The sequence below is a fragment of the Dermacentor andersoni genome, chromosome 2, assembly GCF_023375885.2.
Source record: "Dermacentor andersoni chromosome 2, qqDerAnde1_hic_scaffold, whole genome shotgun sequence".
NCBI lineage: Eukaryota > Metazoa > Arthropoda > Arachnida > Ixodida > Ixodidae > Dermacentor > Dermacentor andersoni.
In genome coordinates, this window is record NC_092815.1 from 35,997,947 (window position 1) to 36,017,357 (window position 19,411).

The window sequence follows — 19,411 nt, forward strand, 5'->3', positions numbered from 1 at the left end:
GCGCGACGCATTATCCAGCGAACGCGGAGCCACCGCGCCACTCAGCAAAGAGAAAGTGGGGAGTGGCAGTCGCACCGTACTCTTCAATACATGGACTAACACAGGTCGGGGCGAATATACGAACTTGTAGAAAGAGTCAACAGATGGCGTGGCCAATCCAGGAGCGCCTGCTTTGCGCTCAGGCACGAAATTTTGAACGCACGATAGAGAACGTACCGGTACGTCAGTGACACCGTGGGGGGGAAGCGCGATGACGTACCGGTACGTCCGTGACAGCGAAAGGGTTAAAGAACGGGAGTGAGTGTGATTGTCGAGGGGCAAAAGAAATAATGCGAATAGCCTGTTTTTGAAGGGTTAAGAGAGGTGAAGGATGGATATTATGAGTACTGCCTCAGGATTCAATACAATAATTGATATGACTGTGAATAAATGCGTAATATAAAGTGACAAGTGTTGTGATATCAAAAAAAGCTCGACCGCGAATGAGTGCCTGAAGTCCTAATACGATTTTCCTAATCGACAAAATATGGTCGTGGAATTTTAGCTTGGAGTCAATAACAACACGTAAAAAGTGAGTGCTACTGTTAGTTTTGATTTCTTGAGCTTGAATGTATAGAGAACGAGGAATTGAAGTTTTTTCTGAGGAGACTTAAAAAGCATAAAGTATGTTTTCTCTACGCAAATTTTTAGCTTGTTTATAGTTGACCAATTCTGAAGAGAGTTTAAATCTGTTTGAAGGTTCAAGGTTGGTACGGGAAGAAAAAATTGTGGTATCATCTGCATATAATGTGCACTGTGAAGAAGCTGAACACTGGGGTACATTATATAAAATGCCAATACAATCAAAATATTGGGCCAAGGTGTACGAAAATTTTTGAGAATGCATCAGACACTGTAGATTTCAAGAATAATGTTTTCAAAAAAAGTGATTTTCCCACAATTTTGTAGTCTGTAAGACCCACGTTCCCCCTTCAATGAGTTACTGAGATCACAGTACTAGTAAATGAGCTCAGAGATTGAGATGTTGTTAAGTCGCCCAATTTTCTTTTTTTTACCCAGCATATGCTTCGTGGAACTAGAAAGTGCAGTGTGTGTTGAGCGTGCTGTTCAAGACCTGGATGGTGCCTCCGTGGGAAATCAGCAAAACTTGGCTGTTCGCAAGGCAGATGCCCCCAAGCCAAAACAGAAGCCACAGAAAGCAGGTATAGTCTTTTTAAATACACAGCTTCTGTGAAAGGTTTCTGTTTATTATGAAAATCGGCGCTCAGCTTTTTGATGGCCTAAAGAAGATATGTGTTGATGATGACTTGATTGGCGTAGTCAGTGCAGTGACGAGAAGAAGGCTGAAAAAAAATTAAAAAAAGCATTTCTGATGTCTGTTACAGAGGCACCTGCTGCCAAGGACCCCTTCAGCAATGCGAACAAGCTCTTTGTGGCTAACCTCCCGAAAAACATCACTAGGGTATGAAGTTCTTTTGCAGATGCTATACACGGCGGTTTCCTAAGAATTGATTGCAAGATCCACACAGAAAACTGCAGTACACCTGCCCTCCTCCATGCCTTTGTGCCCCGAAACAAATTGCCACTCGAAGCCCACATTGAAAGAAACTTGCCTCTGCTGTGACTTCACACAAATGAGTGAACATAATTGGCTGACACATCTATACAAATTCTCTTAAGCTCAGGTTGACGTGTTTGTTTTTCCTGTAAATGAAATCTTTCTCTTTATTTGAGTTGGACCACAGTGTAGTACTTGCTGCTGCATTCTTTTGTTGTTACCAATTGCAGTTTGTACACATTCAGCATAGTAGGTTATGGCACGAGAAGGTCAGTGCTATGCTGTTTGTTTGGTTGCAGTTACAGCCAAAACGATTAAGAAATTAATCCTGTCACTATGATATGCTTAGTTGAGGCTGTGGTGGGACTGGCGGTGGTGCTGACTTACCTGTGCACGGTGGTCCTGACTTTTTCTGCAGGATGACCTAAGGAATATTTTTGACAAGTATGGAGTGGAAGAGACCTTTCTCATCACTTCAAAAGGATCTCCGTAAGTTGAACATTTTGGCTGCTTTGTGAAATCTTGATGGGGGGAAAGCACAAGAAATGCATACTAAGAGTAGACAGAGCGCGAAGTGTCAGGCAGTGTTTCTGGTTGTTGAAGAGTCACTCAAGCAGATATTGTAGAGTTGTACAAGAAAGCCCAAGCATCACTCATTATGTCCTTTAGCACACATAGAAAGTATCAGCCATTGTTGTCTTTTGGTTTCCCATATTACAAAAAGCCAGCTACAGTGAAATCCGGAAACTTTGAAGTCTCCTAATTTGAATTGATGGATACTTCGAACAGCTCTGTTGGTCTTGGCATAGTCCGATGTATTTGATGGAGAAAAATAAATTTGGACTATAAAAACCATAAACAGTTGTTTAGAACAAAATTTCTCTCCCATGCACCGCTTTTCGTACAAACACGAGCCAGAGATGAAAGTTCGATGCTTTGCTAGCTACCGTAATGTTGCATGCTCTAAAATGACAAGGAAAGACGCACAGGAAGCCAAGATTGAACAGGAGCAAGCAGAGCAGCATGGGCCGTCTTTTTCTATAGCGATTAAAAGGAGCAGAAAGGAGCCCCCAGTGAGTGCTTGATTATGTTACCATACGCGCTTGATCACATTACTAGATGCACACCTACACCCCTCTCTTAGCGTGCACTCAGTCATGTCACTTCCAACATTGGAGTAAGGCGTGCGTCAAGCCACCATCCCTCACAGTTCACACTCGCATGTTTTTCCTCGCACTGGCAGCAAACAGTGCGCAAGGTGCGATCTTTTGCCACTTGGACTTTATATGGAACCAGCACATGTCACGTGATGATGAAGAAAAGATAACCAGGAGTGGCGCGGCACAGAGAAACCTCAGTGCACAGACGCTTACACGAAACGCAAGTGCAAGTTGGCTGGCAAACATGCACGTGTATGGTACAGGGACAGTATTCTCGGGCGATCACCTTTGGATATACAGTGAAACCTCGTTAAACCTTAGTTGGCTGGAGCTCGGAAAAAGTATGTACTAAACGGTAGTAGTGCTTAACCGAAATAACATGAGATCACCGACCTACCTGTCAAAAACGGACTCGGAGAGGGTGCGATGAAAGGGGAAAAGGACGTGCAGTATTTATTCTCTTCGTGCGACAAAAGTGTTATTTTCGTTTGATGCCGCGGCAACCTAGCAGCAACGACTGCGGCCTCAAACTTACTGAAGCTGCGAGCCAGCTTTTCAGCAAGCCCCCTCTTCTTGGCATACACTCGCATGGCAGATTCCACGTTGGCGTTGCATATTGTCCGTGCACGAGCGCGGTAGCGCTGCAGATGTCGCGGGGTGCCTTTTTCATTGCGGGGTGCTGTTCACGTCGTGACGATTGCATTCATGAGGTTGACGTAACGTGCAGCTTCTGCCACTGTTGGGCATGAATCGCCCATGCTGTTGCTTTCCGTGTCGTCCTCATCACTTTCGCTAGGCGACACTTCGGCAACAACAGAGGCAACGATGGCGAATAGTCGAACCTCGTAGCTGACCTCTCTTCGCGGTCGCAGCAGGGATGCTGAGGAACTGCTGCTTCGCATTCCAAATGCCACACACCGCATTCAACAGTAGATCCCTGTCGCGTGCCAGCGCTGACTTCGTGTCAGTTTCGGTAGCATTAACTATGTCTAATTTTTTTTGTATGCTGAGCACCCGGTGTCTTTTTCATCCGAGCTTCAGCATGACACGAGTCCTTGTTTGCACGACACCACACTGTGCTCTGGCACGGCGCCATGTGCACAGTGTCGAAAGGATGGTGATGTTGATGTGGTTTCACGTGCACTGTAGGTTTCACATGCACTGTAGTGTCGCTTTCGTGAGGTGGGGCCCTGGGTGGGAAGTATGTGGCCAACATCGCTCTTGGCATTGTGTACAGATAGCAACCTTGATTCAATGCCAGAAACGCTGTCGGCTCTATACGCTTATACAAGTGTGATGTCGAGTAGCATGAAATCTCACCAAAATGAAATCTCCGAAAAACGATCAACCAAGAATGATTGCCCCAGAAAACGTCCTGACACTGTGAGTGCTTAGTAGGTGAAAGGTTGTGCACAGATTGCTTCGGGAAAAGCCAGACGAGTCGTCTGCGTAGCCACCATGGGTGCCACTGTGTTCCCTGTCAAAGTTTCGAAATGCTCCTTTGGTATCACCACCCTGGCCTTTGCGCTGTCACACGATTGTGCGAGAGAGGTGGAATTTTTTCAGCACTTCTGAAAACAAAAAAGAAAAACCTCATAGTGCATATTTTGGTCAACATTTGCTACAGCATTGCATTGATTTATTTGTTGGTAGTGACGGTGCATATCAGGAGACAAATTTGTACATGGAGGTTGGGATGTACTACTGTCTAGTACGTATAGTTGTGCCGTATTCCCACCAGATACGTGTTAATGAAATTTCACTGTATTGAATCATGTCATGGGGAGTTAGAGGTTGATGCACTCAGTGCACACTTTTAGTATGTTGTTAGAAGAAGAAACCTTGCACATGTACTCATAAATATCTCTCCCTCCTATTAGGTATGGCTTTGTCACCCTGTCATCAGAGGCTGCCTTCAACACAGCCCTACATGAGATGCAAGGCTTCGTTTTTCAAGATCACAAACTGTATATTGGCCTGCCTTCAAGGAGGGATGGCAACCAACAAGCTAACCCTGCTCCCAAGACCAACGTAGTTTCTGCCAAGGACCCTGTTACTGGTAGTAATAGTATGTGATGTTTCCTGCCCAAATCATCTATTTATTTTATTTATTTTCATAGTCTCAGGACTTGAGGGTACAGTGCAGTCCACTTATAACGGTACCACATATAACGATATATCGGTTATAACGATGGGTCGACATGAGAGTGTCATTTTATGCATTAGGTCTATGGGGAAAAAAACCATTTATAACGATAGGTTATTCACCGCATATCGGATATAACGATCAAAATTTTGCAGTCTGGATGTCGTTTTCCGTGCCAAATAATCGTAACGTTTGCGTTGCTTAGTTCCCTGAAACGAACGATGTCGAGACGAGGCGATGTTTACCTCCGTAAGTTCGTATTTGCCGCCATTACCGCGCAGTGCGCCTCGCCCCGCCCGCGCACGAGTAGGCGCAGCCAACGTTGGCGCAGTGCGCCACAAGATGGCGCTAGCTGCTTCATGCGCGTCGGCCACAGTCGCTCCGAAAGAGAGAGAAAGAAAAAAAGAAGCGACAAGCAAAGCGGCGCGGTGGCGCCCGTCCCGCGTCTCTCGCGATAGCAGGCTGACGCCACTGAAGCAGCGTGCAACCAACGGTTCAACCCAGTTCGAAGATGGCGCCGACAAAGCGCAAAGCTGTGTCGCTTGACACGAAGATGGATATTTTGCAGGACTCTCGATGCGGCTTCAAGGTGAGCGCCCTCGTGAAGAAGTATGAGCTCGTCCAGTTAACGACATCAACCATCTTGAAAACCGGGAGCACCGCGATTGTGAAGGCAGGAGCTATCAGCGGCCATTCCGATCAGCGGAAAAGGGGTTAGAGACCCTTTGTACGCCGATGTTGAAGAGGCGCTTTACCAGTGGTTCATCACCAATGGCTTAAAGAAGGCGGGCTTTGTGCGTAAGGGCGAACTTCCCCAACCCGCTGAGACCGACCCGGTGGAAGTCGCTGACATAACCGAGCTCTGGGAGTTCGTTCCTACTGGTGACACAGGTGGTGTGTCGAAGGAGGAGTTTTTGACTGCAGACAGTGCTGCCTCGTTCTGCGATGAGGTCACCGACGAGGCGATCGCCGAAGATGTGCTGTCTCGACAGACGCAAAGTTGTGCGACGGTGGCGATGGCATCTGCGACAGTGACAATGAGATCGACAGTGGCTCCTTGACCCCGACCACGATGTCCACGCAAAGTGCACTGTCGTCGATCGACTCCTTAATTGATTTTATGCATGCTAAAGGATTGCCGCCAGTGTTCGCGCAGCAGCTGGAATCCATGCACACCGCGGTTGTGAAGCTGAAGCTGCCGCAAAAGCAAGTGCAGATTTCGGACTATTTCGGCGCGCCTAATCCTTGACACGGTCATTGGCGCTAGAAATAAAGTTTCTTTTTCACGGCCTACTGTATACATCATCTATTCTTTAGAGCAAGTTGCAAATTCGAGTTCAGAGCTGCAAAGGTAAACAGCGCAAACGCGTCTAAAAATTTTTTTTTTTTTGATAACTGCAGTCCAGATATAGCTATCATCGGTTATAACGATCATATTTTTCGTCTTTATCGATATCGTTATAAGTGGACTGCACTGTATTACAGAGAGGAGTGTTCTAACAATAAATTGTTAATCACAGCTTTAAAGGCAGCACGGTCTTCGATTGCAGCAATGGAGGTGGGAAGGTGGTTCCATTCACTGCTTGTTTGTGGCAAAAAATCATGGCAAGTGTTAGTGCGACATAAAGGAATCTTAACCTTGAGCTTATGATTGATCCGTCATCTTACTCGATTTAATAGTAGGGTATTTCCACAAGAGATCAAATATGCATATCTGCTTAATACCGTATTTACTCGCATAATGATCGCACTCGCGTAATGATCGCACCCCCGAATTTTGTCGTCAAAATTAGATTTTTTTTATTTCCCGTGTAATGACCGCACCCCGAACTTGCCTCAGCGATATGTCGTGTGCCAAGTCTAGCTAATAATGATCGTGCTTACCATCTATCGAATGCTACGCGAACGACTCTTCAAGACAAGCCATGCGGTCTGCACGCACCAAACATTCTTAAGTAGATGCCTCATTTCATTACTTTCATCACTTTCCGCATTTCCATGACAAAAAGAGGTACAACCAAACTTGCCTTTATTATGTGTAGGCTTTATAATGGTTGTGGTCAACAAAAGCAAAAAAGGCGCCTTTCGATTCTTTGCATCTGCACTCGTTGGCACGCAACAAATTGCGCGGGGCAATGATAGTAGCCACGTTTACACTGATACGTTAAAAGTGTACCCTATTCATACGCCGACGCTTGTAACACAGCTAAGATATTCGTCCACCCTTAGCGGAAACATGCCGTATTAGGATAGTAGTGAAGACAAATGCCGCAGTTCCCGCAGCACACCGGCTATGTGTTTCTATGTCACTGGCAGCTAAGCGCGCCCATCTGTTTTTGTCCCCTCAAAGCGGACATGGCTACGTTATTCCCGCAAGCTTGCCGATATTAACGATATTCATTACTGATACGGAAGGAACTGTTTTAATGCACGTAATGTACTCACGAGAAGAAAAACAAAGTCGCGTTCGGTGCGTTTGGCTTGCTCTGCCGGCCGCCATTTTTGTTTTGGTGTCCCGCACCCGCATCCCGCAGCAAACGCAGGACGAAAAAGAATTTGTTTTTCTTTTCGCGGGAAATTTAACCCACGTAATGATCGCACCCCTGAATTTGCGTCAATTTTTCTGACAAAAAAGTGCGATCATTATGCGAGTAATTACGGTATTTTTGTTTTGTCTGGTTTTTTTATGTCTTGGAATATTCAAACTGCACTGAGCCGAAAATTTTATTTTCGAGAGGTGTTTTCAGCAAGCCAAAAAAACATTTGAAGCTGGCGGCGCCGAGCGTCTTCCCGTTGCTTACCACAATATTTTCCAATTTCAAGGCTGAATTAAAAGCAAACAAAATGTTGTGGCGAAAAACTTTTCCACTCATTTTAATATGCTTTGCAGTAAATTAGTGCCATGCATTTTTTTTTACGCTGTTCACAAATGAAAAAAGAATGTACAAAAATTGAAACATGGCTCAAATCAGAAAAATTTTGTAACTTTGATGCAACTGGGCATGTTTTTTTCTTTCATACAGAGGCTTGAAAAAAGTGTCAAACATACAATGTTGTCTTTGCAACATTTATGCAAAATATCATGGTCCTATGTGAAACACAAGAAAATAAATAAATAGTTCAATAAACAAGCTTTCAAAAAAAATATTTCAAAAATAAAAGTAACTCCGTTTCCAAATTCCAAAAGAATTTTAGATGGAAATCCGTTTGTCTGGCAAAACGTGGGCACGATAATATGTTTCGTCATTTGCTTTATTCACAGAATATGGGCCAAAGTGGCCCATGTTGAGCGTGCTGGCTTCAGTACTTTTGCTGGTTGTCTATCAGATTGCATTGTATGCAAATCTAGTTGTCATTTCTTTGCTGCTTCAGAACTTTGCTCTGGCAGCTTGTTTTCAACAGAACTATATTGTCAGATTTTATTTATCTCTAGTTGTACGGCGGTGGGCAGCTGCCATCCTCTGAAGTGCTAACATGCACTGAGTTTGCAGCCTCCAACTTCTGTGGGCATTGCACTTACGGTTCCATTATTCGCTTGTCAACAGTATATGAGACACCACGAGTATTTTGCGGCTGACTTTGCCAAAACCTGCCTGGCGGACACAGTAAATCGCCTGTGAGTGGCACCAAGGCAGGCTAATCCGGAAGCGACGGAGCGTTTCGATAATCCGCAGGTGCGCCATTGAGGAGGTGCTGCTTTATTGCCTGCTCCCCATCCCCCATGTGCAATAGATACTGGAACCTTTTGCACCACCGGGTGCGACTCGCACCGTGCCTTTCTAAAAACTTATCCGAGTCACTTTCCAAGCTGTTTATTCATTTCCTGTTATCACATGTTTTCTGCGTCGCTCACAGAACCATATCACAACCATATCTGCCTTATCTACAACCCCCATGCACAAGTTGTACTTGGAGACTCACAGGGGAATCTTTCTGCTCTCACCCGTCTTCCTGTCCACCTTCGTGGACTCTACCCTGGCGCCCTTATGCTTTGTTGTGAGCATGAGCACTTCATGCTTGTCTTTCCAGCGGACAAAGAGAAGCTTATCATTGCACATCTTGCTTGCTTCCCCTTCTTCCAGTCTTTTCTCGTCGTGTGGGATACCCTTCCTGTTCTTCCGGACTGTACCGTAAGCATTGGTCTTTCTTTCATGAAGATAGGCTAACACGGCGGGACTGGTGTACAGATTGTCAACCCAGAGAATGTGCCCCTTGCCCAGGTACCTGTCCAATAAACTGAGGACAACTCACGCTCTATATCCCATCTCAGAGTCGTTGATCTCAGTTGAGGATCCGGTGTAAATTACAATGTCCAGCACTAAGCATGTCTTCACATCACAGAGCATGAATGATTTCAGGCCGAACCTGCTTCGTTTGGATGGGATATATTGTTTGAATGACAGTCGTCCTTTGAAAAGCAGCAGGCTTTCATCTATGCAAATATCCTGGTATGGTGATAGTGCCCCTTGAAAGGTCTTGTGAAACGTCAAGAGAACCGAGCGCACCTTGTGCAGCCTGTCACCATGCATCTGTTGTTCATTATAGGAGAAATTATGAAACCTCAAAATGAAGAGGAAGCGGTTGCGACTCATCAACTTCGAGAATGCAAGTGTACTAAAGAGGGGATCCGTTGACCAATACTGGGCAATGTTACCTTTTCTTGCATGAGCCGTGAGAATTACGACTGCAAGAAATACATAAAACTCATGCGGAGTAACATCTTTTCTCTGGTGTATATGGGATCTGGCCGACGGTGTCAGTGCGGCATGTACTTGGCGCTGGAAGATGTTCGTTTGTTCCACAATTGCTTCCACTATGTCCGGCGTAAACAAACTTTCAAAAATCTTGAGCTCATTTGACGCCACTGTAATGTCATTGCAGATTCCTGAATACGATGGATCAAAAGCATACTCGTGAGGCTTGAACTCTTCCCTCTCCCAGCAGAAATTGCGCTTGTCGGATTTCTTCCTACGCGGATTTCATGGTGGAAGGGGCTCTTCATCACTGTCATCATTTGACAAGTCACTTAGGTGGGCTGGTTCCTCGTCACTGTCGTCGGAGTCCGAATTCATGAGCAGTTCTTGAATTTCTTCATCCGTCAAAGCACGGATGCATGAGGCACGCTGCCTCACCATGGCTGCTCTGCCAAGACGAAAACAAAGAGAAGCGCTGTAGAAACGTGCACTCCATCTGTTGAAAATTCACCCTACAAGTTCTATAACATTTATGTGGCCTCTTCATACATGGCGTGACATGGTTGCATCGTTTCTTTTTACACGAGTATTATCGGGTGCTGCAGGGAGTGAGTTAAAAAGCGAAAACGAGTATACTCTGGAGAGGCCGGGGTTGTGCATGTATGATCGCCCGAGTTATCTCAGGAGTGGCAGTGAAAGGGTTTAGCACCAAGCTTCCCTGCACAACCTGAGGTCTGGAAGTGCCGCTTCCATTCAGTCAGCATGTGAAATGGTCTCCCAGCTTAGTGGCAACATCAAGAATGTGGCTGTGCTTCAAGCGCCTGCTGCAGCCATCGAGGAGCATCATCAGCAGAAGTCTGTGGAGTGGAAGTCGGTGCCATGGTGTGCTGGGAATTCAGTCATGGCATTTGTGGATGTGTGCCCATGATCAATAAAGTGGACATGCGGGGTCCACTGCGAGAACTGCCACTAGCCAGCTGATGGTGATTAAGCCATTTTAAGTACTAACTACAAAGGACACGCAATAAATTTGTTCGAGCACCACAAGTAGTGTCGAGTTTGCTCCCTCTTGTGTCCCAGAAAACAAAGCAGAAAACACATTCTCTGTTCTTGCCACAATAAAAAACCGAGGTAAACCTTCCTTCATTTGTGGCAACCATTGCCTTTTCTTTTTTGAAAAGAGTAAATATTAACAAAGCAGAACGAGTCATTGCTGCACTAAAGCCAGCACGCTTACATGGGCCACTTTGACCCGTTATATTTTGCGAATAAAGTAAATTAGAAAACTTATTGTCGCACCCATGTTTTACCATGCATAAGCGGGCTTCCATAAAAATTTTTTTTTAATCGTAGTTTATCTTATCTTTTGAAAAATCTTGTTTAATTATATTTTTGTTATATTTCATGTAGGAATATAATATTTTGCATAAATGCTGCAAGGAGGATGTTCTATGTATGACAGTTTTTATGTTTCTATGTGAAATAGAAAATGCACCAAGATGCATCATAGTTATAAACTATTTCTGATTTCGGCCATGTTTGTATTTTTACGTTTTTTTTTAATTTTGGGACAGCATAAAAAAATGCATGGAACTAACTTACTGTGAAGCATATTAAAATGAGCAAAAAAAGTTTTTCGACACATATGTTTTTAGTTAGCATTAATTTGGCTGTGAAATCAGAAAATGTTGCAGTAAGCAATAGGACTACACTTGTGCTGCCGCCTTCAATTATTTTTTTGCTTGTTGGGAACGCCTTTCGGGAATAAAATTTTTGGCTCCGTGCAGTTTGAATATTTCTACACGACATAAAAAAAAGCAGGTCAAACAAAAATATTAAGCAGACATGCATGTTTGATGTCTCGTGGAATCGCCCAGTAGATGAGTTCCAAAACCTACAAGGTAGCTTTCTTACGCTGAAGTTTCATTCATTATAGCAGGACAGATTGTCATCATTGCTGTTGTTACTAGATAGCTGCAACACAGCGTCTTGCGTGTTTGACTTTGCAAACGCTCGTGTTGTGCAGCAGAAACGGCTTGGGACAGTGTTGTTCAAGTGCAAATGAGGGGATCCAAAGCATGTGAAAGTCATTGAGCTCCCAAATATGCACTGGGAGGCACTAGCACATTGAACTGAACATTTACGAGGACGGGCTGTGTTGCCATTGTAAATGAGATTTCAAGTGCAGGAAAACGGCCATGTGCATTTGCAACGGGTCAATAATAATAATAATAATAATAATAATAATAATAATAATAATGCAGTATACTTCCATTAATTCAATTTGAGTTTGGTTCTCGTATGTTTCTATATGCCAAAATGTTCGTCATTACGATCCTGGAGCTTGCCCTCGCCACATAATTACCCTCGCCCTGGCCTCAACGGTTACTCTAACGGCAGCAGCATGTCTTGGAACTGCCTAGGGGACAGCATGCATCGAAGACATCATATATCCTGCCAAAAATGCTCTCATTCGGCTTGCCTTTGGCAGAGTTCAAAGCTAGAAGCTCACAATTAATGACTACCACATCTGCGATTCTAATACACACCTTTTTTTCAGTTGCTCCTAAACTTGCCTGTGCATTGCAGTTGGATAGAAAACTGAAACTGCATTTGCTGTGTTAGCAACAGCCTAATGTCAGAACCAGTTTTGTTGTCCTCGAAAGATGATAGCAGAATAAGTTTTCGTGTAGGTTGGCGGCAACAACTTTCTGCTTTCACCCAATAATTACGAAAGCTTATTCAAAAGCTTATTTAACATTCTAAGCTAGTGGAAACAGAGGCACGTGACATGTTTTGAACACTCAAAAGGTTTGTATGAGTTGCAGGAAGAACTGGTGAAATGGTTAGTCCAGGCATGGGTCATCCTGTTTGCTACTGTGGCTGAGTGACTCGAGAACTGTGGAATATCAAATTCACTGGACCAGAAGGATGGTGACATGTTGTGGGCCGTAGACACCGATTAAAGCGGTCCAAGATTGACTATAATAAATTTTTATTGTGTAAACTTTGCGGCTTCCATAATATATCTTGCTGAAATCAAAGGCATGCTACATTAATTTTTTTTTAATTAGAAAACGTAAAGGATTTATGTGCACATTATTTTTTACTATAAACCTATAAATAGTGAGCGCACATTATTAGTATAGGGTAAATACCGCCAAATGAAGCAGTGGCGTGTCTGAACAGTTTTTCCTGCTTTTTTTTTTGTATTTGGCCCTCTGGATAAATTGATCAATTCCATCGTTCCTGAGTAGGTTGAATCTAGAAATTCGACTATAATGATGCTAATGTTTATGACATAAAAGCTATGCAGAAATAAGTGGAGGAAGCAGCATCTCGGTTCATAGCTGATAACACTAGTATTGGGTCCATCCAAAGAGTTTTGAATCCCTTTATGGGCACCTGCCATGGTGGTGCTCAGTGTCTGTGGCATTTGCCAATCGGCACAAGGTTCCGGGTTTAGCTCCCGATTGCGGTAGCCATATTTAAGTGTGAGCGTAATGCAAAAATGTTTGTACACTGAGATATTGGTGCATGTTAACACCAGCAAATAAAAATTAATTCATAGCTCTCTACAGGGCAAGGTATGGCTTTGGCACGTAAAAAGAACATGGAAAATGAACTAAAAATATCCCAGATTGAATTCCACAGACCCTCTAGGCTCTGCAGTTGACGTTTCTGGACTATGCAACTATTCAAATCAAATTGCTACCTCAACCCTGTTTGATTTATTTTTGCTTGCGCCTCAACTGAGAGAATTGTGCTGCTGAGCTCGAGGTCGCACCTCGAATCCAGCAGCTTCGTTGAGCGGGGCATTTTGGATGGGTAGCTTTGATGTGCTCACTCACTGGGAATTGTTACGCACAAGATGCTGACACGCAGACAGCTGGTAGGGCCTAAGTGACCTGAGGCATAAATTTTTCTATTCTGTGCATTGGAAATATAAATGAAATTGAGCTGGTGGTAACACAGGAATACGATGCCTAGAGTGCCGCCAGAGTGATATATGATACACCCTTCGCTCCGCATGCAACAGTGAATGGTGGTGCATTTGGGTTATCACCTATTAACCCTTTCAGGGTCAATGACATAAATATACGGCGTCGCAAACAATTTCAAAATGGTCAATGCCATATATTTACGGCGCCATCTGTACTTTTAAAAAGCGCGCCAATTTCCTCACTTGTTCTTTCTTGGCATGTGTTGCCACTATGCGGTGAATACAGGGATTTTTTTTCTTGCGCATCCCTCTCTCGGTTTTTGTTGCATGGTTTCTTTTAGAGCTAGTTTGTTTGCTCCAACATGTCTGTATATACTACTGCTCGCGCAATGGCCTGAGCATGGGCGGGCGGCGGTTAGTTTGGGTTTTGTTCCACGGCGGTTTCGGCTTCTTGCGCTCGCAAAACTGATGGCTATCTCATTACTAATCGCTCAAAGAGCGACCACCTGTTACTCGCTCATTTATTGCTCACAGGGGTGCGCATACGAAGGATGCCACTGTGCATGCTTTCCTTTCTGAGGGGGGGGGGGGGGGGGACTTGCAAAAACTAATTGTTTCTGGTTGGCGATAAGATGAAGATTAGTGGAAGTTTATCACAGGTTTTGTTTTTTTGACTGGCACACAACCACACAGTTTTCTTGAGTGCACTCCTCTACGCAGTTCATTTATGCCATGGACATAAATATTAGTGTAAGAGCAGGAACATTTGAGACTTCCGAAATATTCTCGTGTGCGCATTTTCTAAGCCTCGAACTATGTGTATAACAATGCATCACATTTTTCATTCTTATAAGTTTATTTCCTGTTTTTATTGTTGTTATTCATGAATAAACAGTACATATATACCAATGCAAAATATTTTTTCTCCCTTTACGGTCATCCTAGAAAAATTACGGTAAATTTTTTTCGAAATAGGTCTCTCTGAAGAAGTTAAATCTGTAATAAAAGAAATCGACCCTAAAAGGGTTTTGCATGCAGTATACTTCCAATGAGACCACGGCCCACATGCTGTGAAACAAATGAGTGACGATGCTCATCACGATAGGGTTGGTGGCGATAGCTGTGAATGGGATGTGCAAGAACCCGGGAGGAGATTTACTGGTACTGCAATAAGAAACTTGGTGTGCAATACTGTTCTCACGCGAGATGGGTGGTTGAGTATCGTGGGAAAGCTGGTGCGGCGGGCCGCTACTATTCTCGATTGTGCATGCCTCCTGCCTTATCTTGTTTACAAGGGATCTAGCGACCGGCAAGACGTATCATATGATTGATCACAGTTTAGCAGTCTAGTGAACATTGGGACTGAAAGATGGCATTTTCCAGGAATGTATGACTTGGTAAAAAATAAGCATAGCTGTATTGGGTCATTGTGTTCTCGATTATTAACGTTGGTGCGGGGAAATCGTATGTAACGGAATCGTATCAACGAGGTTCTACTCTGAAGCTTTTGAAAACTATGCATGCATTTCAGTCACCTAGGCGAGAATATTTGTGCCACTGCGATGTGTGGTACTGGTTCCCTGGTTTGTCCTTTTGTCTGAATACGAGGCACAAAGTTTTGCATATTACTTCTAGGAGCCTCTCTCACAGAGCCTTGCTCAGAGAAGAAACGTGAAATGGCGGCAGCTGTCAAATTTACCATTTGCCTTTGGGTTTTCACTGTTTAGTGCTGTATTGGTGCACAGTACTGATCTTCTTTGAATGTTTGAATATATATTCTGTTGTGTATTCTGTTGTAGCCCTAGCCCCTTTTGTTCAACATGCATCACTATGCAGATCCTGGCCATTCATCTGAGCCATCTCCAGTGGTACTTTGTGTTGCAAACTTTCCCCCTGAAACAAAAATGGCAAGTATGCTTGGATCACATTCTTTAGAATCTAGCAGCATGGACTGACAGTTCAATTTGTGTTTTTTTATTCATCCTGGTGACTGCTTATATAATGTTCTGGACCTGCTGTATTCTGCTTAGGCTTTCATAATAATGTACTCATCACCTCAAATTCAGTGCAGTCCATTTATAAAGATACCACACATAACAATATATTGGTTATAACAATGAGTTGACTTCAGAGTGTCAATTTATGCATTAGGGCTATGAGAAAAAAAAACATATAACGATATGTTATTCACCGCATATCAGATATACTGATTGAAATTCTGCCGTTTGGGCGGTATTTTCCATGCACAATAATAGTGAAATTTGCTTTGCTAAGTTCTCCTTAACCTAGACGGGGCGAAAAGTTTGCCTACGTGAGTTCGTATCTGCTACCAATACCATGCAGCGCATCCTGTCAGCATGCCGATTCAGAGCATTGCAAGTTGGCGCGGCGTGCCACAAGGTGGCACCAGCTACTTCGCATACGTGTTGCCGGTCCAGAGAAAAAAAAGAGTGAGAAGCGAATCACATCTCCGCTCCCTTTCTACAATCTCCCTCTCTTCCTCAGGGAGTGTGGAAATGTGCCGCAGAAGCAGAAGTTGGTGCGCCGACAAAGTGCAAAGTTGTGTCGCTTGGGACGAAGCTGCAAATTTTGCAAGACTTGTGCAGTTGATGATATTGACGGTTCTGAAAACCGCAAGCGCTACAATCATGAAGGCTACAGAGCCTGTGACCGTGCTGATTAATGGAAACGGCGGGCTTTGTTTGCTAGGGCGAAACCCCCATGCATGAAAACAACACGGTGGCAGTCGCTGACATTGCCGAACTGTGGGAGCACGTCACTACTGGTGATAAAGTAGGTAATGCTTCGATAGAGGAGTTTTTCAGTGCAAATAGAGCTGCCTCGTTCTGCGAAGAATATCCGACGGGGCAATCGTTGTCATGACAGACGGCAGCGTTGTGTGACGGAGGCGGCGAGGTTGACAGTGGCCCGTCTTTGAAACTGACCCCAATGTTTACGCAAAGTGTGCTGACGTCGATAGAGTCACTCATTGATTTCTTGCACGCTGTTAGGATCGGCCTGCAGCTATTTCAGCCCGCTGCAGGTGCGTTGGTCGATCTGGGGTGGTGACGCCCTTCAGAGAACGAGCGAGGACGACAACGCTAACTGACCATGCGCTGCGTTTGGAGGATCGGTGACGACAGCAGGGCTGGCCACGTTTGGCGCCCCGTGCATTGTTAATTAATTTGCCGGGTCGTCATGTCTCTCTGCAGCAGGGGGAGCCTCCCTGGCAAAAGGGTGCTTTGCGGTACGGGGGCCCCAGGATTCGTCACAGTCTGCCGACACACGTGGCGACTACAGGAAAAAGGCAGCTCTGGAATTTAGAGGCGCCGGCTGGGGTCGGGCGTGACCATCTGACTATGTGAACGCAAGACAATGGATACCACGGCGACTGAGCTGCAAAGGTCGTCGGCCCTCGGAGAGAGCACTGAAACCTGTGCGGCATGTGTGTGTGTAAAACCACAACCCCCTTCTCACAAAGGCGACCACGAGGACTTTCTACGATGACGTCGAACAATGATGTCAAACGATGACGTCGAACAGAGTGTTTATAAGCAGCGATTGTCGGCTGCTAGTGTGTGCTCGTTGTCGTGCTGGAAATGTACTCGTGAGCTGTGTGCTCGTTTGCTGTATGCTTTGTCTTGCGGGCACTATTTGGGAGTCACGCTAGATTGTGTAAATGTATCCCAAGTTCAAATGTAAATAATGTAAATAAACCCTGTTCGCCTAGTCCTGTTGCCCCAAGTTCCTCCGATCGTCCTACAAGCCCGACTCCAAATCTTACAAATGGTGGCAGCGGCGAGATCGTCTCCAACTCCTACAACGCTAAATTATAGCCGCCACTGTACGCACAGCCGCTGGACGTGATGAAAACTGCAGTTGTGAACCTGAAACTTCCGCGAAAGCAAGTGCCAGTTTCTGACTATTTCAGCCCGCTAACACCTCACATGCTGTTTAGAGGTATAAATAAACATCTTATTCTTCACAGCCTTCTTTCTACAACATCAATTCTTTATCGTAAGTGGCAAATTTGGTTTCGGAGCTACGAAGGTATGTGTGGCAGCTTTTTTTTTTCTTTTTTTACGGCAGTCCAGATATAGCGATGTTTGGTTATAACGATCAGATTTTTCGTTCTTCTTGATATTGTTATAAGTGGACTGCACTGTAGAAGGATTCTGTAGCCTTTCTCTTTTTTTTTTTTGTTTGTGTTAGAGGCTACAGTGAGTATTGATGAGTTGTGCTTTTACATTCAGGAATTTCCACTTTGTGTAAGTGCAGTAATGCTTGGCTGTAGCGTTTTACTTGCAGAAATGCTGTACACATTCTTGCCAAACCCCATACAGAGGCAAAATTTCCGTATTTTAAATGTTTTTTACATTGTTCAAAAGCACCGTACTGTTACAGCTTCGCCATTGGTCTCGTTGGTGGTGCGCGTCTTCTGCTACCATGCCGCCGCGCAATGTTCATCTGTATGTGCAATGTATAGTTTCAGAAGCTTAAATATGATATCGCCCTTGACTTGCACGTCTGACAATTGCCTTGCATTGTTCGTGAGTACGTACGGAGCATAGTTTCGGCAGCGGACTCCACAACTGATAAGTGCCTCCTCACATCTCGGCTCGCCAGGATCGCCAGTGCTTGCGGAACATACCGTATTTGCACGATTGTAAGTTGACTCGAATGTAAGTCGACCCCCTCATATCGCATGACAGAAAAGAAAAAAAAATAAGGAGGGCATACCTGAGGGTGCATTCGATAACGAAAATTGATTGGTAGCTGACATGGTCACTGGACTACTCATCTTCACTAGTGTTGCCATCGTCATCGTTGCTACGGTCCCACAGCGTGTCGTCGTCGCGCAAAATTTCACATTTGGCAAACAACTGCGCCACGACATTTTGTGCAACAGCAGCCCATGCCGAATGCACCCAACCACACGCAGCCGTCAGGGAGGCTTTTTTGACAGGTCCAGTTGGCGTAATTTTGCGGTCTTCTGCCGCCAGTCACTCGTACTCACGGGGGAGCGGGTCCTTAAAAGGCGAAGATCCGGGCTTGTTTCATGACATGTCGCACTTCACTGGCAGGGACCGATCGCGCATTTCAGCGACGTACGCCACAAGCTTAGCCTACAGCTCCGGAAAGCGTCCAGACTTCGGCACGTGGGAAATTCCTCACTTGCCGTCACAGGTGAAAATTTCGCTTCGCTGCAGTCGCCACTCTCGCACCACCCGCTCAGAAACATCGAACTTGCAGCCCGCTGCACAGTGATTTGTTTCTTCGGCGTAAAGGATGGCAGCCCTCTTGAACGCTGCTGTGAAGGAGTGCCGAATGATTAGTGGGCCTGGAGCACTCATGACGACTGAGGAAGCAAAGAAGTAGCACGTAGGCGGCAGTCAAGTGGAACGCATCAAACTATAGAGAAAGCTAAGCGCAGCAGGCAAAGAGAAACCCGCGAGCGGTGTCTGTTCTTCTATGAACTACCGATGCTCCCCGCAAGCCTATCAAAAGCTTTTGATCGGGTATCGCATCCAAAACTAATCCATAAGCTGCAAGGAATTCTGGGACACGGTATTCTTACAAAATGGTTAAAAGCATATTTGTCAGGACGTCAACAATTCGTTCATTTCGAAGGGCAATCCTCAGACTACATTGAAGTTTTATCCGGTGTGCCTCAGGGCACAGTTTTAGCTCCAATTCTCTTCCTTCTTTTTATCAACGACATCGCAAATGGCATTGACGCAACGGTACGCATGTTCGCAGATGACTGCATTATTTATAAACCAATACAGACCAAGGATGATCAGGTTGTTCTGAATGACGCACTTAAAAATATAGCAAAATGGTGTCAAGACTGGCAGATGACGCTAAATGCAGAAAAAACTGTCTGTATGACAGTCACGAGAAAGAAAG

General features: G+C 44.8%; 1 protein-coding gene across 2 annotated transcripts in view; it reads left to right on the forward strand.

Moving 5' to 3' along the window:
- LOC126542462 (uncharacterized) overlaps positions 1–19,411 on the forward strand; it is a 106,026-nt gene that overhangs the window by 66,567 nt on the left and 20,048 nt on the right. For both annotated transcript variants that reach the window (XM_055077262.2, XM_055077261.2), the window contains 5 exons: positions 1,060–1,202; positions 1,386–1,462; positions 1,977–2,047; positions 4,599–4,786; positions 15,338–15,408. In XM_055077262.2, the coding sequence (XP_054933237.1) occupies positions 1,060–1,202; positions 1,386–1,462; positions 1,977–2,047; positions 4,599–4,786; positions 15,338–15,408 (550 nt within the window). The remainder of the gene's footprint in view (positions 1–1,059; positions 1,203–1,385; positions 1,463–1,976; positions 2,048–4,598; positions 4,787–15,337; positions 15,409–19,411) is intronic.